At 42.6% G+C, this 26,766-nt stretch overlaps 1 protein-coding gene across 1 annotated transcript in view; it reads right to left on the bottom strand.

Moving 5' to 3' along the window:
* The window catches only part of CEP162 (centrosomal protein 162), a 261,158-nt gene extending 239,096 nt beyond the window's left edge, over nt 1-22,062 (bottom strand). The window contains exons 1-3 of the mRNA XM_030199137.1: nt 21,983-22,062; nt 18,283-18,381; nt 11,180-11,327 (exon numbers count right to left, since the gene is read on the bottom strand). Coding sequence (XP_030054997.1) covers nt 11,180-11,327; nt 18,283-18,342 — 208 coding nt within the window. The 5' untranslated portion in view covers nt 18,343-18,381; nt 21,983-22,062. The remainder of the gene's footprint in view (nt 1-11,179; nt 11,328-18,282; nt 18,382-21,982) is intronic.
* Between the last annotated feature and the right edge of the window lie 4,704 nt (nt 22,063-26,766).

The raw sequence follows: 26,766 nt of genomic DNA, 5'->3' as shown, positions 1-26,766 counted from the left end.
CTTGTTCAAATACAAAGTTCACTAATAGTGTCAGTCTTTCAGAGTCTTCAGTTATAGAAGTTTCTAGAAAATCAGTTCGATTCATAATATCCTTGTTGTTTGGCCGTTCGGAAGCCCCTGGATTTGGCTGTACTTCAGATACTTTCTTTGGGTGTATATAATAAATCTTATTTATTGGTGGAAACATTTCAGGGAAATAATGTAATACTTCCAACAAATATTTCTTAAATGCATCCAGTGGGCTAACCCCCAAGGACCTTGGAAAATTCAAAAAACGTAGTGTTAATCTACGATGAAAATTTTCAATCTGTTCTAATTTTCGATGGAGAAAAGTCCTGTCTTTTACTGTTGTCACTTTAAATTCCTGTAAATTCTTCATTTCTTGTTTTAAGTCTGACACCTGCAAATTAAATTCTTGCTTTGTGTTTTCCATAGTTTAAGAAAGTAAATCCACTTTACTTACAAGTGATGAGATTTCTTTCGTGGAATTGGCTACTGAAGTATCCAAACGCTGTAGAGCATTCCAGATAATGTCCAGCGTCACCGTCCCAGACCTAGAAAATGGAGCTCTTTGCTCAGGAAGGGAAAATTCCTTTCCCTTCCCTCCGTCGGTTTTCGCCCCCTCCACTCCTCGATCCGTGGGGCCCTGCATCACCACTTCCGGTCCCAGAGTCTCACGCTGGACAGGGCGTCCTTCGGGTTGGGGCGGCAGTTCGAGTTCCGGGGGAGACAAGGTGACATCGAGTCCCAAGCCCCGAGGGTCTCCTTCCGACGAGGCAGCAGGACTATTCCCGGATATTGGGGTAGATGTAGTTGTGGCGTATTTCTCCATCGTCTGTTGCCCACCGGGGGGTCTAGGCTTCGAGGTCTCACCTCTGACCAATCCCTTCCGCTTAGTATGAGGCATTTTTGAATAAAGAAGTAACGTTATGGGAAACAAGTTTCAGGAGCTCACAAACCACAAACTAACGTGCCGCCATCTTGTCACGTGACCACCAGCCAACCCGACCATTTTCACCATCTCCCACTGCATTATCAAAACGGGAGCTCCAATGGTCAAATTCCTTGGCAACAATCACCACTGCATATTCCGTATGTGTTAGTTTGTATTTTAGACCTTTACAGTTGGGGAAGTGAAGATTAAGGAACGTGTGGGATGATTTTTTAGCATTCCTGGGTGGTAAGTCTATCAGGTCTGACATGTAGGCTGGGGCATCTCCGTGAATGATTTTATGAACTAGGGTACATATTTTGAACGTGATGCGTTCTTTAAGTGGGAGCCAGTGTAGCTTTTCTCATAGGGGTTTAGCACTTTCATATTTTGTTTTACCGAATATGAGTCTAGCTGCAGTGTTCTCAGCTGTCTGAAGTTTCTTGATTATTTGCTCTTTGCAGCCAGCGTAGAGTGCGTTGCAGTAGTCTAAATGACTGAGTACCACTGATTGTACCAGGTTGCGGAAGACTGTCCTTGGGAAGAAAGGTCTTACTCTTTTTAATTTCCACATTGAGTGGAACATTTTCTTGGTTGTGTTTTTCGCGTGTTAGGTGTCGGTCAATGGTAACTCCAAAAACTTTTAGGGTGTCCGAGATTGGAAAACTCAGAGTTGGTGTGTTAATGGTGGTGAATTTGTTCGTGTTATGTTGGGAGGTGAGTATTAGGCACTGGGTTTTTTCTGCATTGAGTTTCAGCTGAAATACATCGGCCCATGAGTGCATGATATGTAGGCTTTGGTTGATGTCATGGGAAATTTCCTTTAAATCTTGGTTAAATGGGATGTAGATCGTTACGTCGTCTGCGTATATGTATGGGTTGAGGTTTTGGTTTGATAGTAGTTTGGCCAAGGGTATCATCATTAAGTTGAATAAGGTCAGTGAGAGGGGGGATCCCTGTGGAACTCCGCATTTCAGGTATCCATGTGGCTGATGTAGTCGAATTGGATGTCACTTGGTATGATCGTGTGGTTAGGAACCCCTTGAACCAGTTGAGAATGTTGCCTCCAATTCCGAAGTACTTGAGGATATGTAGTAGTATTCCATGATCAACCATGTCGAAGGTGCTAGACATGTCAAATTGTAGAAGTAGTATGTTCTTGCCAGTTGCAATCATTTGTTTGAATTTATTCATGAGAGTAACTAGTACTGTTTCAGTACTGTGGCTAGTCTGAAATCCTGACTGGGAGTCGTGTAGTATTGAGAATTTGTTTAAGTAGTTTGTGAGTTGTTTGGTCACCATCCCTTCCGTTAGTTTGGTTATTAAGGGAATGGATGCTACTGGCCTGTAGTTGGTTAGTTCACTAGCACTTTTCTTTGCATCTTTGGGTATGGGGGTGAGTAGAATGTTTTCTTTCTCCTTCGGGAAGAGTCCATTTTGTAACATGTAGTTCACGTAATTCGTTAGGTCTGTTATAAATTGTTGAGGGGCAGACGTCATAAGGTTGTTTGGGCATATGTCTAATTTGCAATGAGATTTGGCGAATCTTTTGAGTGTTTGGGAGATGAGATCTTCCGATAATGTCTCGAAGTTGGTCCAGGTTCTGTCTGCTGGGTATATTCCAGGGTCTGGATCTAGACAGTCGAGGAGTACGGCGTAATCGATGGTACTAACAGGTATTTTAAGTTGCAATTGTACGATTTTCTCTTTGAAGTATTTCGTGAGATTATCTGCTCCTGGTTTATCTTTACTGTTGGTTGTGATTGCTGTGATATCTAGTAGTTTGTTTACGAGTTGGAAGAGTTTCTGTGTGTCCTTCTAGTTTGGTCCAATTTCAGTTTGGTAATATAATCGTTTAGCTTGTCTTATGGTATATTTATATTTTCTTTGGAGTTGTTTCCAAGCGTTAAGTGTGGGGTCGTCTTTCTTTTTATTCCACGCATGTTCTAACCTTCTAACTTGTTTTTTTAAGTTTTTTCAGTTCTTCGTTGAACCATGGTGTTGAGTTCTTTCTGTGTGAGGTTCTGGTTTGGATTGGTGCAATATTATGCAATATTGATCTACATCTATCGTCCCATTCTAAGAGGAATAGGTTTGTATCTGCCTTTATTGTCCATCCGTTGTGGTAGATCTGTTGCCAGAATATTATCGGGTCTATTTTTCCTCTTGTGGTGTAGGTTTTTCGTTCTTGTTTGTTGATTGTGTCTTTCGTTCGCCATTGAAGGGAGATATATGCTTTATAGTGGTCTGACCACAGTGCGGGTGTCCAGTTTGTATCTGTTAGTATAAAGGTTTGAGTTGTGATAATGTCTAGTGTGTGACACCTAAGATTTTTATGGACTACTGTACCTAAAAAATATTCTAGTACCTGAAAGAAGACTATTTTGATTTTAAATCCATGCACTGTATATTAAAGTTTCTCAACTGAAATTTTAGTGAAGCTGAAATATATTTATACATCACCTGTTACCTAAGCGGTTTACAAAAATAACATACATAATAAAAATGAAACTTAAAAAAACAAATCAATCACATTCCACATATCACAAACTAAACACGAAGTTTATCCACTTGTACCCTAGCTGAGATAATATTTAACCATCTCTCTGACCTCATGTGCAACTTGCTTTACATTATTCCCCTTATTTTCTAATTCCTCTTACTCTCTTACCTACCTATTTGTTAACCATGTCTCTGACCTCATATGCAACTTTCTTTAAATCAGGAGTAGCCTAGTGGTTAGTGCAGTGGACTTTGATCCTGGGGAACTGAGTTCGATTCCCACTGCAGCTCCTTGTGACTCTGGGCAAGTCACTTAACCCTCCATTGCCCCTGGTACAAAATAAGTACCTGAATATATGTAAACCGCTTTGAATGTAGTTGCAAAAACCTCAGAAAGGCGGTATATCAAGTCCCAATTCCCTTTCCCTTATGACATCACAATATCAGAAGTGAGCCAAGTATCAGGCAATCAAGCCATTGTGACATCACTGATGAGGTTGGCTCTTATTAGTGGAATGAGTGGAGGAGTAGCCTAGTGGTTAATGCAGTGGATTTTGATCCTGGGGAACTGAGTTCGATTCCCACTGCAGCTCTTTGTGACTCTGGGCAAATCACTTAACCCTCCATTGCCCCTGGTACAAATAAGTACCTGAATATATGTAAACCGCTTTGAATGTAGTTGCAAAAACCTCAGAAAGGCGGTATATCGTCCCATTTCCCTTTCCCCCTTTCCCTTATGACATCACAATATCAGAAGTGAGCCAAGTATCAGGCAAACAAGCCATTGTGACATCACTGATGAGGTTGGCTCTTATTGGTGGAATGAGTGGAGGACTAGCCTAGTGGTTAATGCAGTGGACTTTGATCCTGGGGAACTGAGTTCGATTCCCACTGCAGCTCTTTGTGACTCTGGGCAAATCACTTAACCCTCCATTGCCCCTGGTACAAATAAGTACCTGAATATACTATGTAAACCGCTTTGAATGTAGTTGCAAAAACTACAGAAAGGCGGTATATTGTCCCATTTCCCTTTCTAACTCTTCTTACTCTCTTACCTATGTACTTTTAATTACAATTTACAAGGATTACCTTGTTTTAGAAAAACAGGTAGAGAAAAAAAATATATAAATTATAAACATTCATGTTCATATCAGTTTACAACATGTTCATAAAACTTAAACATGAAGAAATTTTTTTACTTTAGAATGTTTTTCAAATAATTATATTAACCTTCCTTAGACTTCAAATAGGAGTGGAGAGAAAAGAGTTAGTTTAATTTGATTAAATTCGTATAATACTTCCCTAAGAAAGAAAAAAAAAAACTGCCTTTCCAGAGTCAATTTATTTCACTTTTTTCAATTCCAAAAACACTTTCAGTTGTTCCGGTGAAAAAAAGGTGTACTTTGTTTGACCCAGTTTTACTACACACTTGCATGGGTATGCCAAAAAAAGGTGGCACCAATGTCTATAGTCGTTTGTTTCAATGCAAGAAACTGTTTCCTTTTTTGTTGAGTCGATTTAGTGACGTCTGGGTAAATCCAAACCTTAGAGCCAAGGAAATGAGCTTTTAGATTTTTAAAATATAGTCTTAAAATAGTATTGTAATCTTGCTCAAAAACCATTGCAGCAATCACTGTAGCTCTGTGTAGTGTTATATCTGAGGATTGTTCCAAAATGTCTGAGATATTTTGTAAATCAGGAGTATCTTTTCCAGGGCCTTGCGCTCCATCTCTGGATTTAGGAATGAAGTAAATTTTATTTGATGGGGGTATTGCCTCCGCAGGAATATGTAAAATTTCTACCAAATATTTTTGAAAGGTATCTATCAGAGTTTCCCCAGCTACTAAAGGAAAGTTCAAGAGACGGAGGTTAAGGCGCCTGTTGAAATTCTCAATTTGTTCAATCTTATGTCAAATATCCAAAGAGTCTTTAGAAACTACATTTTTAAAGTCATTTAAACTATCAACTTCTTTTTTAATGGATTGAACCTGTGTTGTTAAATCATCCTTAACAGAGTCCACTGCCTTTTTCATTTCCTCAAATTTAGTATTAAGGTTTAGTACATCACCTGACGTCTTCTGGAGTGTGTTAGTAATCTGGTCCAACATCACCTTAAGAGTTTTTAGTGTCACCTCCGAGGACTGCGCTGTAACGGGGATACTTCCCCCAGCGCCCCGAGCCGTCGGTTGCCTGCCTGGGTCCTCACCAGACGCCCTCATCGATGCGTCGTCCGTATCAACGGCGTTTCTCGCAAGGGGCGCCCGCGACGCCGGGCTGGGAGGGACCAGCGAAGCCGATGGTGGGGACAGGGAGACTTCCTCTCCCGGCAGGGGATCCGCTTCCCCGGATTCCACCGCAATGGGATCCACTCCCAGTAGAAGTCTGGGAGCACCAGGGAAGAAACGCTCGAGCGTCGTCTGAACCGGTGAGGAGGTTGAGGTAGGTGGAGGCACTACCCTCAGCACTCCTTTACGTTTGGTATAAGGCATATTGAACTCAAGAAAAATCTTTCGGCCCCAGGTCACTCAGAGCGTCTCAATAACTGACCGGTGCGGCAGCCATCTTGATTCTCTCTCCTCCTCTCTTACCTATCTATATGTTCCATCTTTGCTTTACCCTTCACTATCAATTAAAATGTTTCTATTACGTATTGTGTTGACATTATAAGTAGTATACTATGCCATACTTTGTATTGTAATTTGAATATTTTTACTGCTGTAATTGCCTATTGCTCATATTTGATCTATTCTTACTGTACACCGCCTTGAGTGAATTCCTTCAAAAAGGCGGTAAATAAATCCTAATAAATATATTGTGATGATATCAGCCATTGTTAAGGCAGTGCTGCCATCTGGTGTAATGTGTTGATATACCGATTAAAATATATCTATATACAATCAAACACACTGTCTTAATTCTTCAAAATTATACAACAAATAGATCGGCGGGAACTTTATAGAAGAAACTTTAAACAGCCATTCTATAAAATAGTTATTAAGTCCACTTAAGTCTTATAAATGCTATACCTTTCCCCAAACGTCTGCTATCAGTATCTGAAAATCCTTTTACTTTCCACACACTGTAGCACCAAACTGGTAAAACATAGGCACCATCAGAAGGAATACTTATCAAAATAAGTACCAGAATTAGAATCTGAGGGGGCCTTCTTGCTATTCTCTCCAGACACCTCATTAGGCTCAGTAACTTTCTGCTGTTTCTTCCGTTTTAAAAATGTTCTTGTCTGAGGCTCTTGAGAAAAGTAGAAACAAAGATAGAAAGAATCTAAACAGAAGCAAAGGACAGGTACTAATACTATTCTTAGTCTATAACTAAAAGTACAGTGGTAAAAGTGGGCCGAGCAATAGTCTTAGCACAAGGTTTTACTATATTCACGGAGCGGGTGGTAGCGAAGGAAGTGAGGGGTAGTGTTAGGTGAAACACTACCTCTTCAAACAGAAAGACAGCTTCTTAGCCTACAATTAGAAAAGGTTTTTCATTAGAAACACATTATATAATCTAATTACTTTATAATATTATTATTGTTTAATTCTTAAGATAAAATTAACTGATATCTAAATACTCTACTTTTAGAAATAGAGACTTGAAAATGTTTACTAATTCAGCTCATTAAGGGTCCTGTTTACTATGGTGCATTACTGTTTTTAGCATGGGCGCTAACCATGTAGGCGCCTATAGGGATATTGTAGGCACGTACATGGTTAACGCGTGTTAAAAACATTAACGTGCCTATAAGGCTGCTTAATAAACAGGACCCTAAGCATTTTTCAAATAAGCATCTTTTGCCGTTTTAAAAACAATCTGAAAAATTCACACGTGCGCCGTGTTTCATAAAATCTATACAAAGCTTGTTTTCTGCTTAACTCTGTCAAAATTTGACCAATTTCAATAAAATTTGGGATATATAAATACATAAGTATCGCCATGCTGGGACAGACCAAGGGTCCATCGAACCCAGCACCCTGTCACCGACAGCTGCCAAAAGAACAAGCAAGTTGTCCCGCCCATCCTAGAAATACTGTATTCTCGTATCCATTCACTAACATTCTATGGCTTTTTCCTCCAGGAAGCCGTCCAACCCTTTTTTGAAGTCCGCTAAGATAACCGACTTAACCACCTTTTCCGGCAGCGAATTCCAGAGTTTAACTACGCGTTGAGTGAAGAAACATTTCCTCTGATTCGTTTTAAATTTACCACACTACAGCTTCATCACATGCCCCCTTGTCCAGATACTCCACATCGACCCGTTCCATTCCACTCATTATCTTATAGACCTCTATCATATCTCCCCTCAGCTGTCTTTTCTCCAAGCTGAAGAGCCCCAGCCTCTTCAACCTATCCTGATAGGGAAGCCGTCCCCCGTATCATCTTTGTCGCCCTTCTCTGCACTATGTCTTTTTTGAGGTGCGGAGACCAGAATTGAACACAATACTCGAGGTGTGGTCACACCATGGAGAGATACAATGGCAGAATAATATCCTTATTTTTGTTTTCCATCCCTTTCCTAATGATACCCAACATTCTATTTGCTTTCCTAGCCGCAGCAGCACATTGAGCAGAAGGTTTCAACATATCATCAACGACAAAACCTAGATCCATTTCTCGGTCCGTGACTCCCAATGCTGAACCTTGCATGACGTAGTTATAGTTTGGGTTCCTCTTTCCCACATGCATCACTTTGCACTTGATCACATTAAATGTCATCTGCCATTTAGACACCCAGTCTCCCAGTCTCGTAAGGTCCTCTTGTAGTTTTTCACAATCTTCCCGCGATTTGACTACTTTGAATAACTTTGTGTCATCAGCAAATTTGATTACCTCATTAGTTATCCCCATCTCTAGGTCATTTATGAATATGTTAAAAAGCAGAGGTTCCAGCACCGATCCCTGAGGGACCCCGCTAACTACCCTTCTCCATTGTGAATATTGACCTTTTAGTCCTACTCTGTTTCCTATCTTTCAACCAGTTTTTAATCTACAGTAGGACACTACCTCCGATCCCATGTCCCTCTAATTTCCTCTGTAGTCTTTCATGAGGGACCTTATCAAACGCCTTCTGAAAATCTAGATACACAATATCAACCGGCTCACCTTTGTCCACATGTTTGTTTACCCCTTCAAAGAAATGCAGCAGATTGGTAAGGCAAGACTTCACTTCACTAAATTCATTATTGACTTTGTCCCATTAGTCCATGCTGTTGAATGTGCTAATTTTGTTCTTGATTATAGTCTCTACCATTTTGCCCAGCACCGATGTCAGACTTACCGGTCTATAATTTCCCTGGTCTACTCTGGAACCTTTTTTAAATATCGGCGTTACATTGGCCACCCTCCAATGTTCCGGTACCACGCTCAATTTTAAGGATAAATTACAAATCAATAACAGTAGCTCCGCCAGCTCATTTTTTTAGTTCTATCAGTACCCTAGGGTGAATACCATCTGGTCCAGGAGATTTGCTACTCTTCAGTTTGCAGAACTGCTCCATTACGTCTTCCAGATTTACAGATAGTTCAATAAGTTTTTCCGACTCTTCAACTACAAATACCCTGTCCGGCACCGGTATCCCACCCAAATCTTCCTCGGTGAAGACCAAAGCAAAGAACTTATTTAGTTTTTCTGCTATTTCTTTGTCTTCCTTGATTGCCCCTTTTACACCCCGGTCATCCAGTGGGCCAACCGATTCTTTTGCCGGTTTCCTGCTTTTAATGTATCTAAAAAAATTTTTACTATCAGTTTTGGCCTCTAACGCTATCTTTCCTTCAAAATCCCTCTTTGCCTTTCTTATCAGCTTACCCTCTTTCACTTCTTTTCTGGAAACTCTTCCACCAGTCTATGAGAACCGTAACCTTTCTCCAGATACGAATTTTTAATAAGGATCAGATCCTCCTGACTGAAAACCAAGCTGTTTATGTTTAAAGCAAAATGGCATCTGCGCGTATCATGATGATAATCGCTAGATGCCGGTGACAGCATTTAGGTGAGGTGGCTGGAATGAGTGTAGGCTTATTGCAAATTTATTCAGGTTGACATATTCCAAATTTTATTGAAATTGGTCAAGTTTTGACAGCGTTAGGCAGAAAAGAAAAATGCAATGCAAGACAATGGTTTGATCATTTAAATGCATTTAGAATTTCATTGTCAAAATAAATTCAACTGGAAAAATTATTTTCCATTTTGCTAAGCTTAAGAAACTTTACAAAACAAATTAAGGTCTACGTGTACCAACCTGCTATTTAATCTATTTTATTAGTAAATAGGCCCCATCGACAATAATAGTGGCTTTGCTAAATGTTTAGCCCAACACTGAAAGACTAGCCCCCAGCCTCCATGCATTCTCCTGAGGCATCTTGGCTTCCAACTCTGCCGCCATCACAATCTGCACACATTGGACGGAAGCCCCACCCCCAACCCCAAGACACTGTAGGAACTGGAATCTGTACAACGACAGCACTTATCGGGCATACCAACATGAAGAGGGAAATCCCTCTCCCTCAACAGTCCCTTAACTTGGTCGACTTAGTTGCCACACAATTCCCCCACCCTTCACTACCCAGCACAGATGCTAGAAGCCGCAGTTTGACCTTTTTTCTTCTTTTTGTCCGGTAGGAACAGGGGAGGGAGGGAGAGACAAGGAGCAGACCAGGGACAGAACAAAGTGGTGAGGAGGAATACACAAACTGCTCATCAGACAAAGACCAAAGGCCCCATGGAGCTGCCTGTGGACTAGCCTGCAGGTTCTGCTCCTGGCACCTAGGCCACTCCCCCACTCAACGAGGGAAAGGTCCTGGGATTCACTGATCCCCAGGAGCTGCACCGAGGTCCCATGCTACATACCACTGTTCCCTCTAAGCTGAGCAGAAGTCCTCCACCCACAGTCCTGCCAGTGGGAGATGCTGTTTCACTGTCACATTTTCAATAGTGTAGGGAATCTGCCTGTCTCTAGAGATTAAGGGCCTCATTTATCAAGTGTGCTAGCGGTTCCCGCGCAGCATTGCCGATGGAGCCCATTCAAAGTGAATGGGCTTTGTCAGCATTACCGCACCGGGAGCTGCTAGCACGGCTTGATAAGAGAGGCCCTAAAGGCACAATATTGAAGTCCCCCCCCCTCCTCAATTGCAGCACTGCAGTCGGAGGACTCCCATTCAGCTTAGAAGGAACAGTGCATAGGACTGTGACTGCAGCCTGAGTCCTGGAAGACAAACTCGAAATCACTCCTGATGTACCAATCCAGACTGTGACCATCTGCTGGAGGCAGAGAATACTGGCAGAAGTCAGGTATTCATCAATCCTTACAGAAGTAATGATGTCACCAAAATTCAGTGTCCTCTGCCTCCATCTGCTGGTTGGGGAGCACAACCCACTTGACTTGACCGGTCTAGAAGGATAAGGAATTTTATTTAATTTTCTTTTCACTTTTGTCACTTTACTCTCAGCTCTTCTGCTTTTGTAGTTTAGTATTTGTGTTTGAATCCACTGTCTTTCATCGCCTCATTTTTTTTTCTAGTCTCTGCATCAAATTACTCTGCATCTGGATTGTTTTCATACAAAACCTGAATGTAGATGAGTTGTTATTCCATTATACAGAAGTGACAGTATAAAGGTTTGCTAGAGTCAAGTATTAAATATAATCATTCTAACTTATAATATATTCTTCCAAGCAAAACCATAGCATGCAAAGACCTTTACTAATAACCAATAGTCAACGATCACAAAACTACAATACTTACCACCATCATCAGAATCATCATCCGTTATCCACCAGGGTGCGTGCTGTTTGTTCTGCTGTTTATTCTGATGTTCTTTCTTTTTTGGCTGTCCAAGCGTTTCAAGAACACTAGATTTCTTTGGGCTGCCAAGCGAGTCATCTGAAAGAGACTAATTTGAAATATAAAGACACAATTCAGTATTACAAAAATTACTCAAATCTGTAATTATTTTTTTTAATTGAAATTCAAAAAATATAACATCAAGACATCTCTTGAAAAGGAAAACAGATGGTTTGTTCACAACAAGGTACAAGGGAATAACAATACAAAATCAAAAATGTCCCGTAACTATTACCCAAGTCCTCAGCTATAACAGAGGCAAGAGATCAAACTATATGAAGAAATATATAAATATACAGAGCAAGAATAATCCAAAGAGTGCAGACTAGTAAAAAGTCCAAATACAGCGATATGGGTAAGCCTATGAGCCAGGTTTCTCAAATGGTTCAAGTCCCATTACTCAATCCTGGGCTACAGTCTTATTGCTCAGAAATATCACTAATTGAGAGGGATCAAAAAAGATGCAGTTCTCAATGTTAAACTTACTCCTACATTTGCAAGAAAATTTAAATAGAAATAAAACACCCAGGGTCTCATAAGGAAGAATTGCTTGCAACCAGGGGCGTAGCCAGACTTCGGCGGACGGGGGGGGGGGGCCAGAGCCTGAGGTGAGGGGGCACATTTTAGCCCCCCCCCCCGCCGCCACCACCACCTTTGAACCCCCCCAGCGCCAACCCTTTTGACCCCCTCTTCCCGCCGCCGCCCCTTTCGACCCCCTCTTCCCGCCACCGCCAACCCTCCCCTGCTTCCGCCGTCGGGTACCTTTGCTGGCGGGGGTCCCCAACCCCCGCCAGCCAAAATCCTCTTCTCCGGCGCGGCCGCGTTGCTGATCTGCAAGGGCAGGACATCAGACTCAAAGAAACAGAAGCCTGCCCTTGCAGATCAGCAACACGGCCGCGCCGGAGAAGATCAGCAACATAGTGTTCACTGGGGGTTAGTTAAAATAAAATAAATGCAGTAACCTCCACCAACATGCACACTGCAAGCTGCAACACCGAACTTCCCCACTCCATGCTCTTCATACCTGGAAATTCTGTCAATAAACGTAGCTCTCCTGGATTAGGTTAGAAGAGAGGCCTGGCACTCAAGCTACCCTAAAGAAATTACAAACTCTTCAGGACAATGCTATCCTCCAGATTCTATATAACGCGCCTAGAGATCCGCGCTGATTCTGTAACAATACGCGTAATTTAAGAAGCTTAACAAGCTAATGAGCACTGATAACAGCACTTAACAAGCAATTATGAACACTACTGGCACTAATTAGAATTTACACACACAACTCGCTAAGCGTATTCTGTAACGAAGTGTGCCAAACTTTTAACGCATGCAGGCAAAAAGGGGCCTGGTTATGGGCAGAGAAATGGCGTTTCATGGGCGTTCTGAAATTTACGCGCAGCTGAAGATTGAAAGAGGATGTTAAAGTAAGAAACTGTGAGGCATAAGAGCTAGAGGGATCATTAGCATGAATGTTAATATCCCCAGCAAGGAGGGAAGAAGATGAAGGTTCATGAAAGAAGGAAAGCAAGGAGTAAACGTCCTGCTACACAGAGAGGTAGAGGAGTGAATAGATGGATAGTGTGGATTTCAAAGGAAGAAAAGAAGGGAGACTGAGGTGGAAGAAGAGGTTGAAATCAGCAGGCCAACAACACCTCCATGGCCAACTGGACGAGGTATATGGGAGAAAAGGTAACCTCCATGACACAGGACAGCAGCTGACGCAGATGCTTCAGGGCAAAGCCAAGTCTCAGACAGCGTAAGCAGATTAAGAGTACGAGAGATAAAGAGGTCGTAGATGTAGGCAAGCTTGCTGGAGACAAGAGCGGGCATTCCACAAGGCACATGAGAAAGGAGAGGAGAAGGGGAAATGAGAGGAACAGAAATAAGATTTGGGAAATTGTGGTGTGACCTACACGAGTAAGGTGACAGCTGACTTGGAGGACCAGGATTGAGATCGATAACCCCAGCATAGAGCGGGAGAAGGAGCAAGAGAGTACAGAAAAAGAGTAGGACAGACATGACGACAGCACAGAAGATGAGATGCACTCAGATAGAATTGAGACGGTTGCATGAAAGGAAGAAAATGTTGGGAAAAATCCACAATTCCAGGAATAACATGTATAGAATGTTTGTACGTTTGGGAAGCTCGCCAGGTGCCCTTGGCCTGGATTGGCCACTGTTGTGGACAGGATGCTGGGCTCGATGGACCCTTGGTCTTTTCCCAGTGTGGCATTACTTATGTACTTAACAAGGGAGAAGATAAAAGGGATGGTGCGTTGATGAAAACAGAAGGTGGTCTTGAGGTATACAGTGGTTTCGGATGGAGAAAGAGACTGGGAAAAGTCAGTATCAAGAAATGAAACTGTATTAGAACCATTGAAAATAGGAGAAAAGGAAAATAAAAGCCTGTACAGCTAAAATGTTTTGCGTCACCTGGAACAAAAGTATCAAGTGAATCGGGGTGGACCTGGGAGTCATCCCAGAGAATGCCGAGAGGAATATGCAGATGGGCTGCAAGACTGCCACAGCGGCTGGAAGGAGGCCAGTGGGAGCGCTGGGAATCTGAAGCGGAGGCCCTGAGTGGATCTGGGTAGACCTGGGAGTCATCCCGGAGAATGCTGGGAGGAATATGCAGATGACCAGTAAGACCTCCGCAGCATCAGCACCATAATGTACAGTCACTGTATTTGTGCCCTACAGGTAAAAGCTGGCATAGAGGCCACTGTAAGTGGAGTACCATGTGGAGGGGCAAAATCGAACGCGGACGCCCATCTCCATGGGCGACTATCTCCGAGGACGGGTACGCGAAGGGGCGGGACAGACTGCATTTTCGAAAAAGATGGGCGTCCATCTTTTGTTTCGATAATACGGTTGGTGCCGGGCAAATGCATCGGATTCGGGCGGATTTGAGATGGGCGGTATCGGTTTTCAGCAATAATGGAAACTGGGCAGTTGGGGCACTTTTGGGGGACTTGATCGTGAAAAAAAAGGGTCCAAAAAAGCGGGCCAAATTCTCGCTACTGCCGCCCTTCTTTTTTCCATTATCGGCTGAGGGCGCCCATCTCTCCTTGGCCGATAAACACGCCCCAGTCCCGCCTTCACCACGCCTCCGACACGCCCCCATCAACTTTGTCCGTTCCCGCGACAGACTGCAGTTGGAGGCACCTAAAATCGGCTTTCGATTATACCGATTTGGGCGCCCACGGGAGAAGGGCGCCCATCTCCCGATTTGGGTCGGAATATGGGCGCCCTTCTCTTTCGAAAATGAGCTGGATAGGCTATCAAAACTACTGTGCTGTACAGCTAATTTCTGGAAGAAGTCATACGGCTGCCTCGGGCAGCTATGACATGCAGACAAGAGGAAAGGGTGCTAGAAAACCATTTAATTCAATTGCATCCAGTTAACTCAGCTGAGTAATACAGGTAGGATGACATCAATGGAGCTGATGTGGAAGTTGTAGCCAGGCAAAACAGAAGAGCAACAGCAGAAGTTGATGATAAGAAGAACTGCAAGAGAGCCAGCCAGGAAAATGCTACAAGCGAGACATACATGTGGCTGGTGTAGCTGTGTCATTCAGGAGAAAAGTGGGACATGAAACACAGAAAGTAGTTATTACTGAGCTGACTGCTCCAACGGGGGAACACAGGACTAAGACGCCACTGCTATTACAGGAGGATACAGCACATGTGGTTGTGGCTACTACACAGAAAATGTGGTTGATGCAAAAATGCAGCGTGACTAACTCACAGCCACTGGATCCTCTGCCTGGGTTCTCATCAGGGTGCTCCAACGATTAGGCTACCAATCTGCCTCTCATCTGGGTGCAGAAGTACACTCTGGTGGATCCTCTTCCACTTCTATCCTACTGCCAATCGGTGTACCACGAGGCTCTGTTCTCGGTCCTCTCCTGTTCCTCCATCTAAACTTCTTCCCTTGGCTCTCTGATATCATCCCATGGCTTTCAATACCATCTCTACGCTGATGACTTCCAGGTCTACCTCTCTACCCCCGAAATCACAACCAGCATCCAGACCAAATTATCAGTCTGCCTATCTGATATCGCTGCCTGGATGTCTCAACGTCATCTGAAACTTAACATGGCCAAAACTGAACTTCTCATCTTTCCCTCTAAACCCACCTCTCCTCTTCCCCCTTTCTCTATTTCTGTAGATGGCACACTCATTCTCCCTGTCTCATCAGTTCGTAACCTTGGGGTCATCTTTGACTCCTCTCTCTCCTTCTCTGCTCACATTCAGCAGATTGCCAAAACCTGTCGTTTCTTTCTCTATAACATCAGCAAAATCCGTCCCTTCCTCTCTGAGCTCGCCACCAGAACCCTTATCCACACTCTTATCACCTCTCGCCTAGATTACTGCAACCTGCTTCTGACCGGCCTCCCACTTAGCCAAACTCTCTCCTCTTCAGTTGGTCCAAAACTCTGCTGCGTGACTCATTTTTCACCAGAGTCGCTTTGCTCACACTAGCCCTCTCCTCAAGTCACTTCGCTGGCTCCCTATTCGTTTCCGCATTCAATTCAAACTTCTCTTACTGACCTATAAATGCATTCACTCTTCCACTCACCAGTACCTCTCCACTCTTGTCTCTCCGTACGCCCCCCCTCAGGCACTCTGTTCTGTAGATAAATCTCTCGTCTGTCCCCTTCTCCACTACTACTAATTCCAGACTCCGTTCCTTTTACCTCACTGCATCTCATGCCTGGAATAGACTTCCCGAACATGTACGTCTAGCCCCGTCCTTGCCCATTTTCAAATCCAGGCTAAAAGCCCACCTCTTTAACGCTGCTTTTGACTCCTAACCACTGCTCACTTGCCTGTACATTTTATCCCCACCTCTTTAATTTCCTTACCTCTTAACTGTTCTGTTTGTCTGACCTATTTAGACTGTAATCTCTTTGAGCAGGGACTGTCTTTACATGTATGGTGTATAGCGCTGCGTATGCCTTGTAGCGCTATAGAAGTGATAAGTAGTAGTAGTAATGTAGAAGTCTGCCCTTGCAGATCAGCAACGCAGCTGCGCAGGCTTCTGTTTCTGTGAGTCTGACGTCCTGTGAGTCAGGACGTCAGACTCACAGAAACAGAAGCCTGCACGGCAGAGTTGCTGATCTGCAAGGGCAGGCTTCTAGATGGAATGTTGCTAGTGGAGGAGTAGCCTAGTGGTTAGTGCAGTGGAACATGGAATGTTGTTACTATTTGAGATTCTGGAATGTTGCTACTACTTGAGATTCTACATGGAATGTTGCTATTCCACTAGCAACATTCCATATTTAGATTGTGAGCTCTTTGAGCAGGGACTGTCTTTTCATGTATGGTGTACAGCGCTGCGTATGCCTTGTAGCGCTATAGAAGTGACAAGTAGTAGTAGTAGTATGAAATAAGAGAAATGTATTGAGGAGGATGCTGAAAACCCAATTGCTGTACCACCAGATTTTTGAGGGTTTTTATTGTATTGTTTTTATTATGTCTTGTTCATTAGGTTATAACATTCTATTCTTTTGAAAAGGAACAGAAACTTTTGACTAAACAAATGTTTTGGCATAAAAAGAAAAATTTGTTAACCGTTATTTTATTTATTGAAAGATTTATATGTCTACTTTATAGTTATTTTAGTTTTAATGTGACGATTATTTATCCAAGTTATAATTTCTCTGAGAATGAAGGCAAGGGGATTCCTGAAGGGGTAAATGAAAAGGAGAGATCCGGAGAGTGCCGGGACGTCTGACAGGAAACGGGTCAGGAACCCAGAGAGGGGAAACGTGCCCAGAGTAAGATAAATCCCTAAAAATATGGAAGAGACGGGGATGTGAACTTTACGGCTCTGATGTGGAGTCTTCTCTTCTTAAACTGGGCTCTGATGGAAATGATTCCAGAATCAACTTCAATAAAGAGCCTCTATTTTGGAGCATCACTTGTGTCCCGAGTAATTTCTTAATACTGTGGATGCACAGTGACACCTTGGTCTCGTAAAGTGACTAATCCCTTCCCCAGTGGGAAGGAGAACAAACCTTTCTTTTTCAAGCACTCATTTGCAGTTGAGTGAATCAAAATACAGAGACTAAGAGCCCTGTTCACTAAGCTGTACTAGAGGTGCGCTAACCATGTAGATGCCCATAATATTCCTGTGGGCGTCAATGCATGCTAAAAACGCTAGCGCACCTTAGTAAACAGGGCCCTAAGTGTGAATTGACAGAAGAGCTATATTGAATTTGAGCAGAGTTTGTTACAATATTATTTTTTAGAATTTGTTTTAATTCTTTTGGTGCATATGTTTTTCTTATGTGTGAATTGTACTCCGTAAGAATGTCGAGATTATGCAGAATATAAATATTTTAATAAATAAATAAACCTGTAAACTAGTAAACCCTATTTATGCCCATAAACCAAAGGGGGATAGAAATGTTAATTACAAAACCAAGGGGTCTGTTTACTAAGCCACACTAGTGGCTGTCTGTTCGCTAATGCTGACACAGCCCATTAAAAGTGATCGGAAATTCTGAATAGACTTCCATGGGATAAATGAGACATATGTAGGAAGTACTGAGTAGTGCTTTGGGATTGGGGGGAGGGGGGTAGACTAGGGTGGGGAAGGAGGGATAATAAGGGAGTTGGGGTGGGTAGGTTGGGGAGGGATAGAGGGTAAAAGGGGAGAAAATCGAATGCAATATACTTCAAATGTGTGTCAATAGACATGTTATGCCAGTAAAAATTCCTTCTAAGGTAAAACTTTATGACAATGCATTGCAGTAGGGGGTTAAAAATGTTAAAAGATTGATGACTGCTTTGTTCATTCTGGCACTGCATATGATTTGATTCGAATTGTTGTTTGCCTATATTGCTGGATATGTTTTATTGTGAATTGTCATTAATAAAAATATGTTGAAACATAAAAGTGATCGGGCTGTGTTGGCACTAACACACGGACAGCCGCTAGCGTGGCTTAGTAAACCAGAGCACAAATATAGTACTTCTGTATCCGCATAACATACCTCTCTCAAAAACTGTTCAAATTGTTCATCCAAGTCTTCTTTGGAAATCCGATGAGCCATTCTTCAGAAATGTACGGTCAACCTCCAATGTTTTTAGATCTGAAAAATAGTAAACAAAACAAAATATTGTAAATGAATTGACACTTTAAAGATGCTCCTTATGATGTATGGGTGTGTAGCCTTTTTGTTCCTACTTTGTACATTAAGGAGTCTCAAAAAGACATGGAACTGTTATCACTAGAACGACCAATAATTTTCCCTACCTAGAACAACCAATGGGGTCATTTTGATAACTTGCAAAAATAGGAGATGCAACTTACAGGTACTGAAAAGAATTGCAATTAAATATAGTATTCTACAATAAAAATAAGCCCCCATATTCAAAAGGATGTAACCAGACAGGAGAAGCGCCTACCTGATTAGACCCAGCTGAGTGGCCATCTGCCAATATTCGGCAGCAATAAAACAGGTAGTGCCACTGAATATTGACTGAGACCACCTAGGCACTGTCTATACTGAAACCTGATAATAGAACTACTGTGAAACAGTACCAAAAATATACACATTTAACAGCACTTGAATGCAAATACCAGAGATATAATAAAATGTTAGCATAATATTTATTTATTCGTTACATTTGTATCCCACTTTTTCCCACCTAATTGCAGGCTCAAATTGGCTTACATAGTACCGGAGAGGCGTTCGCCGACTTTGGTATGAACAAATACATAGTGATGTTGTGGTAAAATAAGGTTCATGTGGAACAGACACATTAGGGAATCGTAGAGCTGAAGAGTTATGTTATGCTATTACGTGCTTTGGTTTTGTTGTGTTGCAGAGTTCAGGCGTTTACGTTGGGTCGGTAGGATATGCCTTTTTAAACAGGTTAGTTTCTAGTGATTTCCGTAAGTTTAGGTGGTCATACATTGTTTTCACGGCTTTTGGTAATGCATTCCACTGTTGTGTGCTTAAATAGGAGAAACTGGATGCATAAGTTAATTTGTATTTAAGTCCTTTGCAAGTTGGATAGTGGAGACTGAGATGTTCGTGTTGAGCTGGACGTGTTTCTGGTTGGTAGGTCTATGAGATCTGTCATGTATCCTGGGGCTTCGCCGTAGATAATTTTGTGAACCAGGGTCCAGATTTTGAAAGCAATACGTTCTTTGATTGGGAGCCAATGCAGTTTTTTGCGTAGGGGTTTGCGCTGTCAAGTCGTGTTTTTCCAAATATAAGCCTGGCTGCCATGGTTTGGGCGGTCTGAAGTTTCTTTAAGATTTGTTCTTTGCATCCTGCAGATTCCATTGCAGTAGTCTGCGTGGCTTAGTACCATTGACTGTATCAAGCTGCGAAATGTTTCCCTCGGGAAGCATGGTTTCAAGCGTTTGAGTTTCCACATTGAGTGGAACACTGTCTTTGTCGTGGATTTCACTTGGCTGTCTAGTGTAAGGTTACAATCCAATGTGACGCCGAGGATTTTCAGGCTGTCTGAGATGGGGAGGGTGTAATACTAATGATACATTTAATAAGCATGCATTAGAACAGTCAACTAACATAGATATGATACTAAAGAATTTCTACAATACGACTTACCATATAGCTGAGGGTCCAAGAGCAGATATATGATAGGAACAAGATGCGTGGTAAAGAGTCAGTTGGGATAATTTGATGGTTAACTAAAATCAAGGCAAGTTCTTTGTACAGTTAAGCAAGAGATAGGAACTGAACTACGTTACAGTGTCTGTAGCAAGCTAGTCCAGGTGCAGAATGAGTGTATATGCATGAACTTGATTTGCTTACCCTGCCTGCAATATATGCAAATATCTTTCATGTATAGTCATTGTGGATATCCGGAAAACCTGACTGGCAAGGGGTACTCCAGGACTGGACTTGGGAAACACTGGTTTGCAGCAATGTTTCCCAAGTCGGTCCTGGAGTACCCCCCTTGCCAGTCAGGTTTTCAGGATATCCACAATGAACATGCATGAAAGAAATTTGCATATAATGGAGGCAGTGTAAGCAAATCAAGTTCATACATATTCATTGTGGATATCCTGAAAACCTGACTGGCAAAGGGGTACTCCAGGACTGACTTGGGAAACACTGCTGTAAACAACGCAGACAGAATAAGTTTGGCGAAATTGCAAAAAGGGTGGCTTCTTAGTCTACAGACTAGTTTGCATTGTTTACAGGACCCCTGAGGAAGGCTTCACAGCTGAAACATGGCCTGTGTTGGGTCATCATGTATTTAATATTGGAGAATAAACCTTCAAACACTGTTGGTCATCTTGTGACTTGGTCTCTGGATCTTCCACCTTTGTTTACCATCAATTGTGAATGTTGTAAGTTGCACCATGCACTAGCCTAACTTTCAGCATGCCAATTTGGATTCACACTAGTATTCTATAACAGCTTAGGTGCGCCTGAAGCCATTATAGAACTGGTGCCAAGCATGCCTCATTGCAATGCCTAATTCATGGCACCATGTTAAAGAATTACTCCCTTCTCGTCTCAGCTGCTCTACCATCTCCAAAGAAGGTGGGGGGACTTTGTGCAACTCCCGTGTTGCTGACCACACAGATAGGGACAGACTTACCTGCCCCAGTGAAAAAGTCACTACAAAGAAGAATTATCATGGGATTTTCTAATTAAGATAGTGCCTATCACAGATCAATATTACTAGGAAAGTAACAATAACCTACACCGACACAGCTGTTCTGCAACCCCTGATTGACTGGACAAACAGAAGAACCCCCACTGGCACTGACAGACAGGGCCTGTTCAAAAGTACTGAACATCCTAGGACAGTGTTTCCCAAGTTGGTACTGGAGTACCCCCTTGCTAGTCAGGTATTTGGGATATCCACAATGAATATGCATGAAATTGATTTGCATACACTGCCTCCATTTTATGCAAATCTCTTTCATGCATATTTCCTGTGGATAATCTGAAAACCTGACTGTCAAGGGGGTACTCCAGGACTGACTTGGGAAGCACTATCCTAGGGAAATGTTCAGCCTTAAGTTACCCCCCCCCCCCCCCCCCCCTCCAGTTAACTTTCAAGCTCCTCATCTTCCCTCCTTCAAGACGGCATAACACAATAGAAAAATGGCAGATAAAGATCTGCACACAAATATTACATTTTGGTTTTTTTTTAAAGCAATAACTGCCACATTAACCTAAGAACATAATAAAAGCCATACTGGGTCAGACCAATGGTCCATCTAGCACAGCATCCTGTTTCCAACAGTGGCCAATCCAGGTCACAAGCAACTGTGTTTTAAATAGTGGCAGGGACAACAGTTTTGAGGTCTTTTCCTACTTTAATTACTTTGTACTCACATGTTTAAGATACAGAAATGCCAAGTTGACCACTCACATCCCAAAGCTGTGCGGGATTTATAGCACCTGATCCTGCCCATTGAAATCAACGTTGCAAGTCCCCAAATACACCCTGATGGGGTGGTCAGAAATCGAGAACTGTCTCCAAAATCTGCAGCCTGGAACTGAGTACGTCAGCATCTCTGATAATATGGGTGGGGAGAGGGACATTGATACACCCAAATACAAGGGGGACTAGATGCAAGCAACCTTTATGAAAGACAGAAGAATTTGGTGAAGGGGACAAGAGACCAAATAATAAAGATATAGGATTGAAACTTGAGCAGAGCAGCTAGCAACAAAAGAATCAGCTTATTCTTACATTTTGTTCTCTTGCTTACAAAGCCCGCTTCTCAGTGGCATCCGCACGTTGTTAAGGAAAGGCAATCATCTCTCCAGGAGGAGACGCCAAAGTGAGGTCTGAAACGCATTGGGAGATGCTATTGGAGGACTAAAATGAGGCTTGGATACAACGACAGCTACTATTGGAGCGCCAATATGAGGCTTGAAATCGCAGAGAGACTGCCGGAACAGCAAGACTCACTCTGAGCTTTGACAGCGCAGATCAAGAAGCTTCAGAACTGAAAACTCGCGCGTTAGAATGTAGTTTCCAGGTACCATAGCAACCCAGCGCCACGAGCCCGCCCAATCACAGCGCCATGTGTATGTGGACTTCTGCAAAACCAGAGAGCGATAGGTTTGCTCATGGATCTCCGTTGCAACAAAAAGATTCTTGATCTGAAAAACATAAACCACCTACCGCGCTCCAGCTGAATTCATTATAAACTTGCCCTCGATTGCTACTACTACTACTACTATTTAGCATTTCTATAGCGCTACAAGGCATACGCAGCGCTGTACAAACATAGAAGAAAGACAGTCCCTGCTCAAAGAGCTTACAATCTAAGACAAAAAATAAAGTAAGCAAATCAAATCAATTAATGTGAACGGGAAGGAAGAGAGGAGGGTAGGTGGAGGCGAGTGGTTACGAGTCAAAAGCAATGTTAAAGAGGTGGGTTTTCAGTCTAGATTTAAAGGTGGCCAAGGATGGGGCAAGATTGCTGTTATATTTCTATTTAAAGGAGGGGGGCATTTACCAGCTGGGACTGCAATGGGTGTTACAAGGGTTCGGGACGAGCACAACTGGTTATGGCTCAGTTTGAATAAGAATTTTTAAACCACTCGTCTCATAATAAGGCATACCACACAGAACAACAAATATAATTGCACACACCTCCTATACCTTGACTCTGAACTATGTTTATAATACCTGCTTGTGTTAAACTTCTACTTTGTTACTCAATATCTCTATGTAATAATAAGTGATTGCGTCCTAATCTATTACCACCAAAAACGATACATTGTAAGCCACATTGAGCTTGCAAAAAGGTGGGAAAATGTGGGATACAAATGCAAATAAATAAATAAAGACTAGTAGTATACTGTAGGTTCATTGATGAGGATTTTGTATTCTGCAATGGACAGTTGCTTGTTGTGATATGGTTAAACTCTTGCAAAGATTGCATTCAGTTTACAGTTCCTTGTGATGTAGCATGATTCTCATTGTTTAACATATTAGAATCTTAAGTGTTTGTGCTTTCAAGACAATGAAAAAAAGCCTACAGGCAGTAATACTCCTTTTAACAAGTCCAGGCTCTTAAAAGGAATTTACTTTATCCTCAATTTAGAAACAACAGTTACCTTTGAATCTGTGCAAAGGAAAATTAATCATAAGATTTTCTTTAAAAGCATAGTCCTGCCAGAATTCTTCTCCAAAAAAATAAAAATTCTGCAAAATACTCCACGTTTATTTGTCCTAAGAGCTAGAATTGCTTACTGTTCCATCTATGTTTTTGTTTTAAATGTAATTTCGCTCTATTGTAGAGTTCTCTTAGGGCCCTGTTTTCTAAAAGCCGTGTTATAGGCGTGTTAGCATCTTTAACGCACGTTAACCATGTACACACGTTAAATGTGTATGCGCCTATAATATCCCTATAGGCACCTACACGGTTTATTTATTTAGTTATGGCATTTGTAACCCACATTTTCCCACCGTATGGCAGGTTCAATGTGGCTTACATATTGCTAAAAAGGCGGTTACAAAATTTAGATTTGTAGAAGTTGATATAATATTAGCATATTGTGAGAGAGGTTAATGTTATTGTTTTCCATTTCTGAACTTTTCGTGATGTATGGTGGTGTGAGATTAGGCAGACCCAGGGGGGAAAGACTTCTTGAAAAGATGTGTTTTCAGTTTTTTTCTGAATTGTAGGTAGTTTCCTGTGAGTTTCAGATCTTTGGGTAGTAAGTTCCAAAGTTGTGTGCCTATAAATGAGAGGCTGGTGGCATGTGAAGATTTGTATTTTATATCTTTGCAATTGGGGTAGTGAAGGGTTAGGTAGGTTCTTGCTGTTCTCGTCACATTTCTTATTGGTAGATCGATAAGTTCCGTCATATAATCTGGTGCGAGGCCATAGATGATTCTTATGTGGATTATTGTGCATATTTTGAAAGTTTATGCAAGCGTTAATAGGAAGCCAGTGTAAGCTTCTTAGGAGGGGTTTCGCACTTTTGGCGTGTGTTTTTCCGAAGATGAGTCTGGCAGCCATGTTTTGAGCTGTCTGTAGTTTTCTTATGATTTGATCTTTGCAGCCTACGTAAATACTATTGCAGTAGTCTACCTGGGTTAGCACCATGGTTTGGATCATGTTGCGGAATGAATCCCTGGGAAAGCAAGGTTTTATACCTTTGAGCTTCCACATAGTGTGGAACATTTTCTTGGTCGTGTTCTTAGCTTGGCTTTCTAGTGTTAGGTTGTGGTCAATTGTTACGCCTAAGATTTTCAAGTGGTCTGAGGGATGAACCCTGTGCGTTAATTGCCAAGGGGGGAACTTTATTGTATTGGGATGAGAGAATGAGACATTGGGTTTTATCTCTATTGAGTTTTAACTTGAATTCCGATGCCCAGGATTCCATGATGTTCATGCTGTTTTTAATTTCCTTGGTGATTTCTGTGGGGTTCTGTTTGAAGAGAATAAAGATGGTGATGTCATCTGCGTAGAGAAATGGATTGAGGCCTTGTTTGGATAGAGATTAGCACGTGCAGTAATTGTAGGCTTGTTAAAAACATGCGCCTTAGTAAACAGGGTCCTTAATATGTAAACCGCAGAAAATCCTTTTGGGAAAACAGGCGGTATATAAGACTCCAATAGAATAGAATAATTTAAACAATATTAAAGCTTCCCTTCCTGTACACAGATACCATCCATATTTTTCTCAGCCACCCTTCCCAGCACCTATAGCATCCACCTTTTCTACAGCTCCCTCCCCCGCACCCACACCATCCATAGTTTTTTTTCAGCCCCCCCATAGCACTCACACATCATCCATAGTTTTCCCAGCCCCCCACCGCACCATACACCATCCATAGTTTTTGCCAGCCCCCCCCCCCCCCACCAACAGACCATCCATAAGTTTTTACAGCCCCTCCCCTACACACACAACATCCATGGTTGTTTCCAGCTCCCGCCGCACCCACACACCATCAATAGTTGTTTCCAGCCAGCCCACTTCCCACATCCACCGTCATCTAAACTCGCCGTGGACCTACGATGAGGAGCAGCTTCATCGGGAGTACCTCTTTAGGGCAGGACGAACTTGACTCTTTCCTGCCCACTGCCGCTGCTCTGGGCCAGTACCGCCACTTCTTGCAAATGGCTGCTGAGACTTCCTGCGGGAGCCTCACAAGATTATGTCCGACGCTGTATGTCCACCTGAGGATGATCTTGTAATCTTAACGCAACGGCGTATTCAACTTGTGCTGCCAAATCATTTGTCCAAGCAGCAATAATGAATCATGTGAATTCGATGGGTGACAATCTTGTACTCTGAATGCACTGCCACATCCAGTTATTGCCTTTGTACTTAAAACTAGTATCTGATGAACATCACTTACATTGTTTATTGCAGGGTTACCTTTGGCAGGAGAGGACAGCATGCCTGTCTATGTTCACTCTTCAGACACCTGTGGCACTGGGAGGCCTGGGCCTTTTGAGCCTGTGACATTTATTGTATTGTAGTATGTGATTTCTATTCTGCCTTTAACCAAAACAGTGCAAAGTGAATTACAAGGGGAAGGGAAATGGGACTTGATACACTGCCTTTCTGAGGTTTTTGCAACTACATTCAAAGCGGTTTACATATATTCAGCTACTTATTTTTTGTACCAGGGGCAATGGAGGGTTAAGTGACTTGCCCAGAGTCACAAGGAGCTGCAGTGGGAATCGAACCCAGTTCCCCAGGATCAAAGTCCACTGCACTAACCACTAGCCTACTCCTCCACTGGCAACATTCCATGTAGAAGCCTGCCCTTGCAGATCACTAATGCGGCCGCGCAGGCTTCTGTTTCTGTGAGTCTGACGTCCTGCATCAGCCCTGTGTCCTTGACCCTGTGCCCCCTCCATATCCAGCTTTATCCTTCCATGATCATAACCCTCATATTCAGCATTGTCCCTCTATCTCCCTACCCCCATCCAGCATTTACCTTTTCAGTAATCCTCCCCATGCCCAGCATCTCCCCTCTCTGTGTCCCTTTCCCTCGTCACATCAGGCTTCTCTCCGCTTTCTGCCCAACATGGTCCAGGATTTTTCCTATCCTTCCTCTGTACCCCTTCCCCATCCAGTATCTTACCCTCTCATTGGTATCAGATGATCTTAAAGTGTCAAACTAGTAGAAAAGTTGATGGCATAACCCAGAAGGATGCTTAGGTGCATCAGGAGAAGAATGGCCAGCAGGGAAAAGGGAGGTGATAATGCCTCTATATAAGTCTGGTGAGACCCCCTTTAGAGTACTGTTCTGGAGCCCGCACCTTCAAAAAGACACAAACAGGATGTAAACAGATACAAACAGCTACTAAAATGTTCAGTGGTTTTTGTCATAAAATATATGGAGACAGACTTAAAGTGGAGGAGTGGCCTAGTGGTTAGGGTGGTGGACTTTGGTCCTGAGAAACTAAGTTCAATTCCCACTTCAGGCACAGGCAGCTCCTTGTGACTCTGGGCAAGTCACTTAACCCTCCATTGCCCCATGTAAGCTGCATTGAGCCT

This window comes from Microcaecilia unicolor, chromosome 3, assembly GCF_901765095.1.
Source record: "Microcaecilia unicolor chromosome 3, aMicUni1.1, whole genome shotgun sequence".
In the NCBI taxonomy this organism is placed as follows: domain Eukaryota; kingdom Metazoa; phylum Chordata; class Amphibia; order Gymnophiona; family Siphonopidae; genus Microcaecilia; species Microcaecilia unicolor.
The sequence above is the reverse complement of the archived record's forward strand: the minus strand, read 5'-3'. Positions and strand labels throughout refer to the sequence as shown.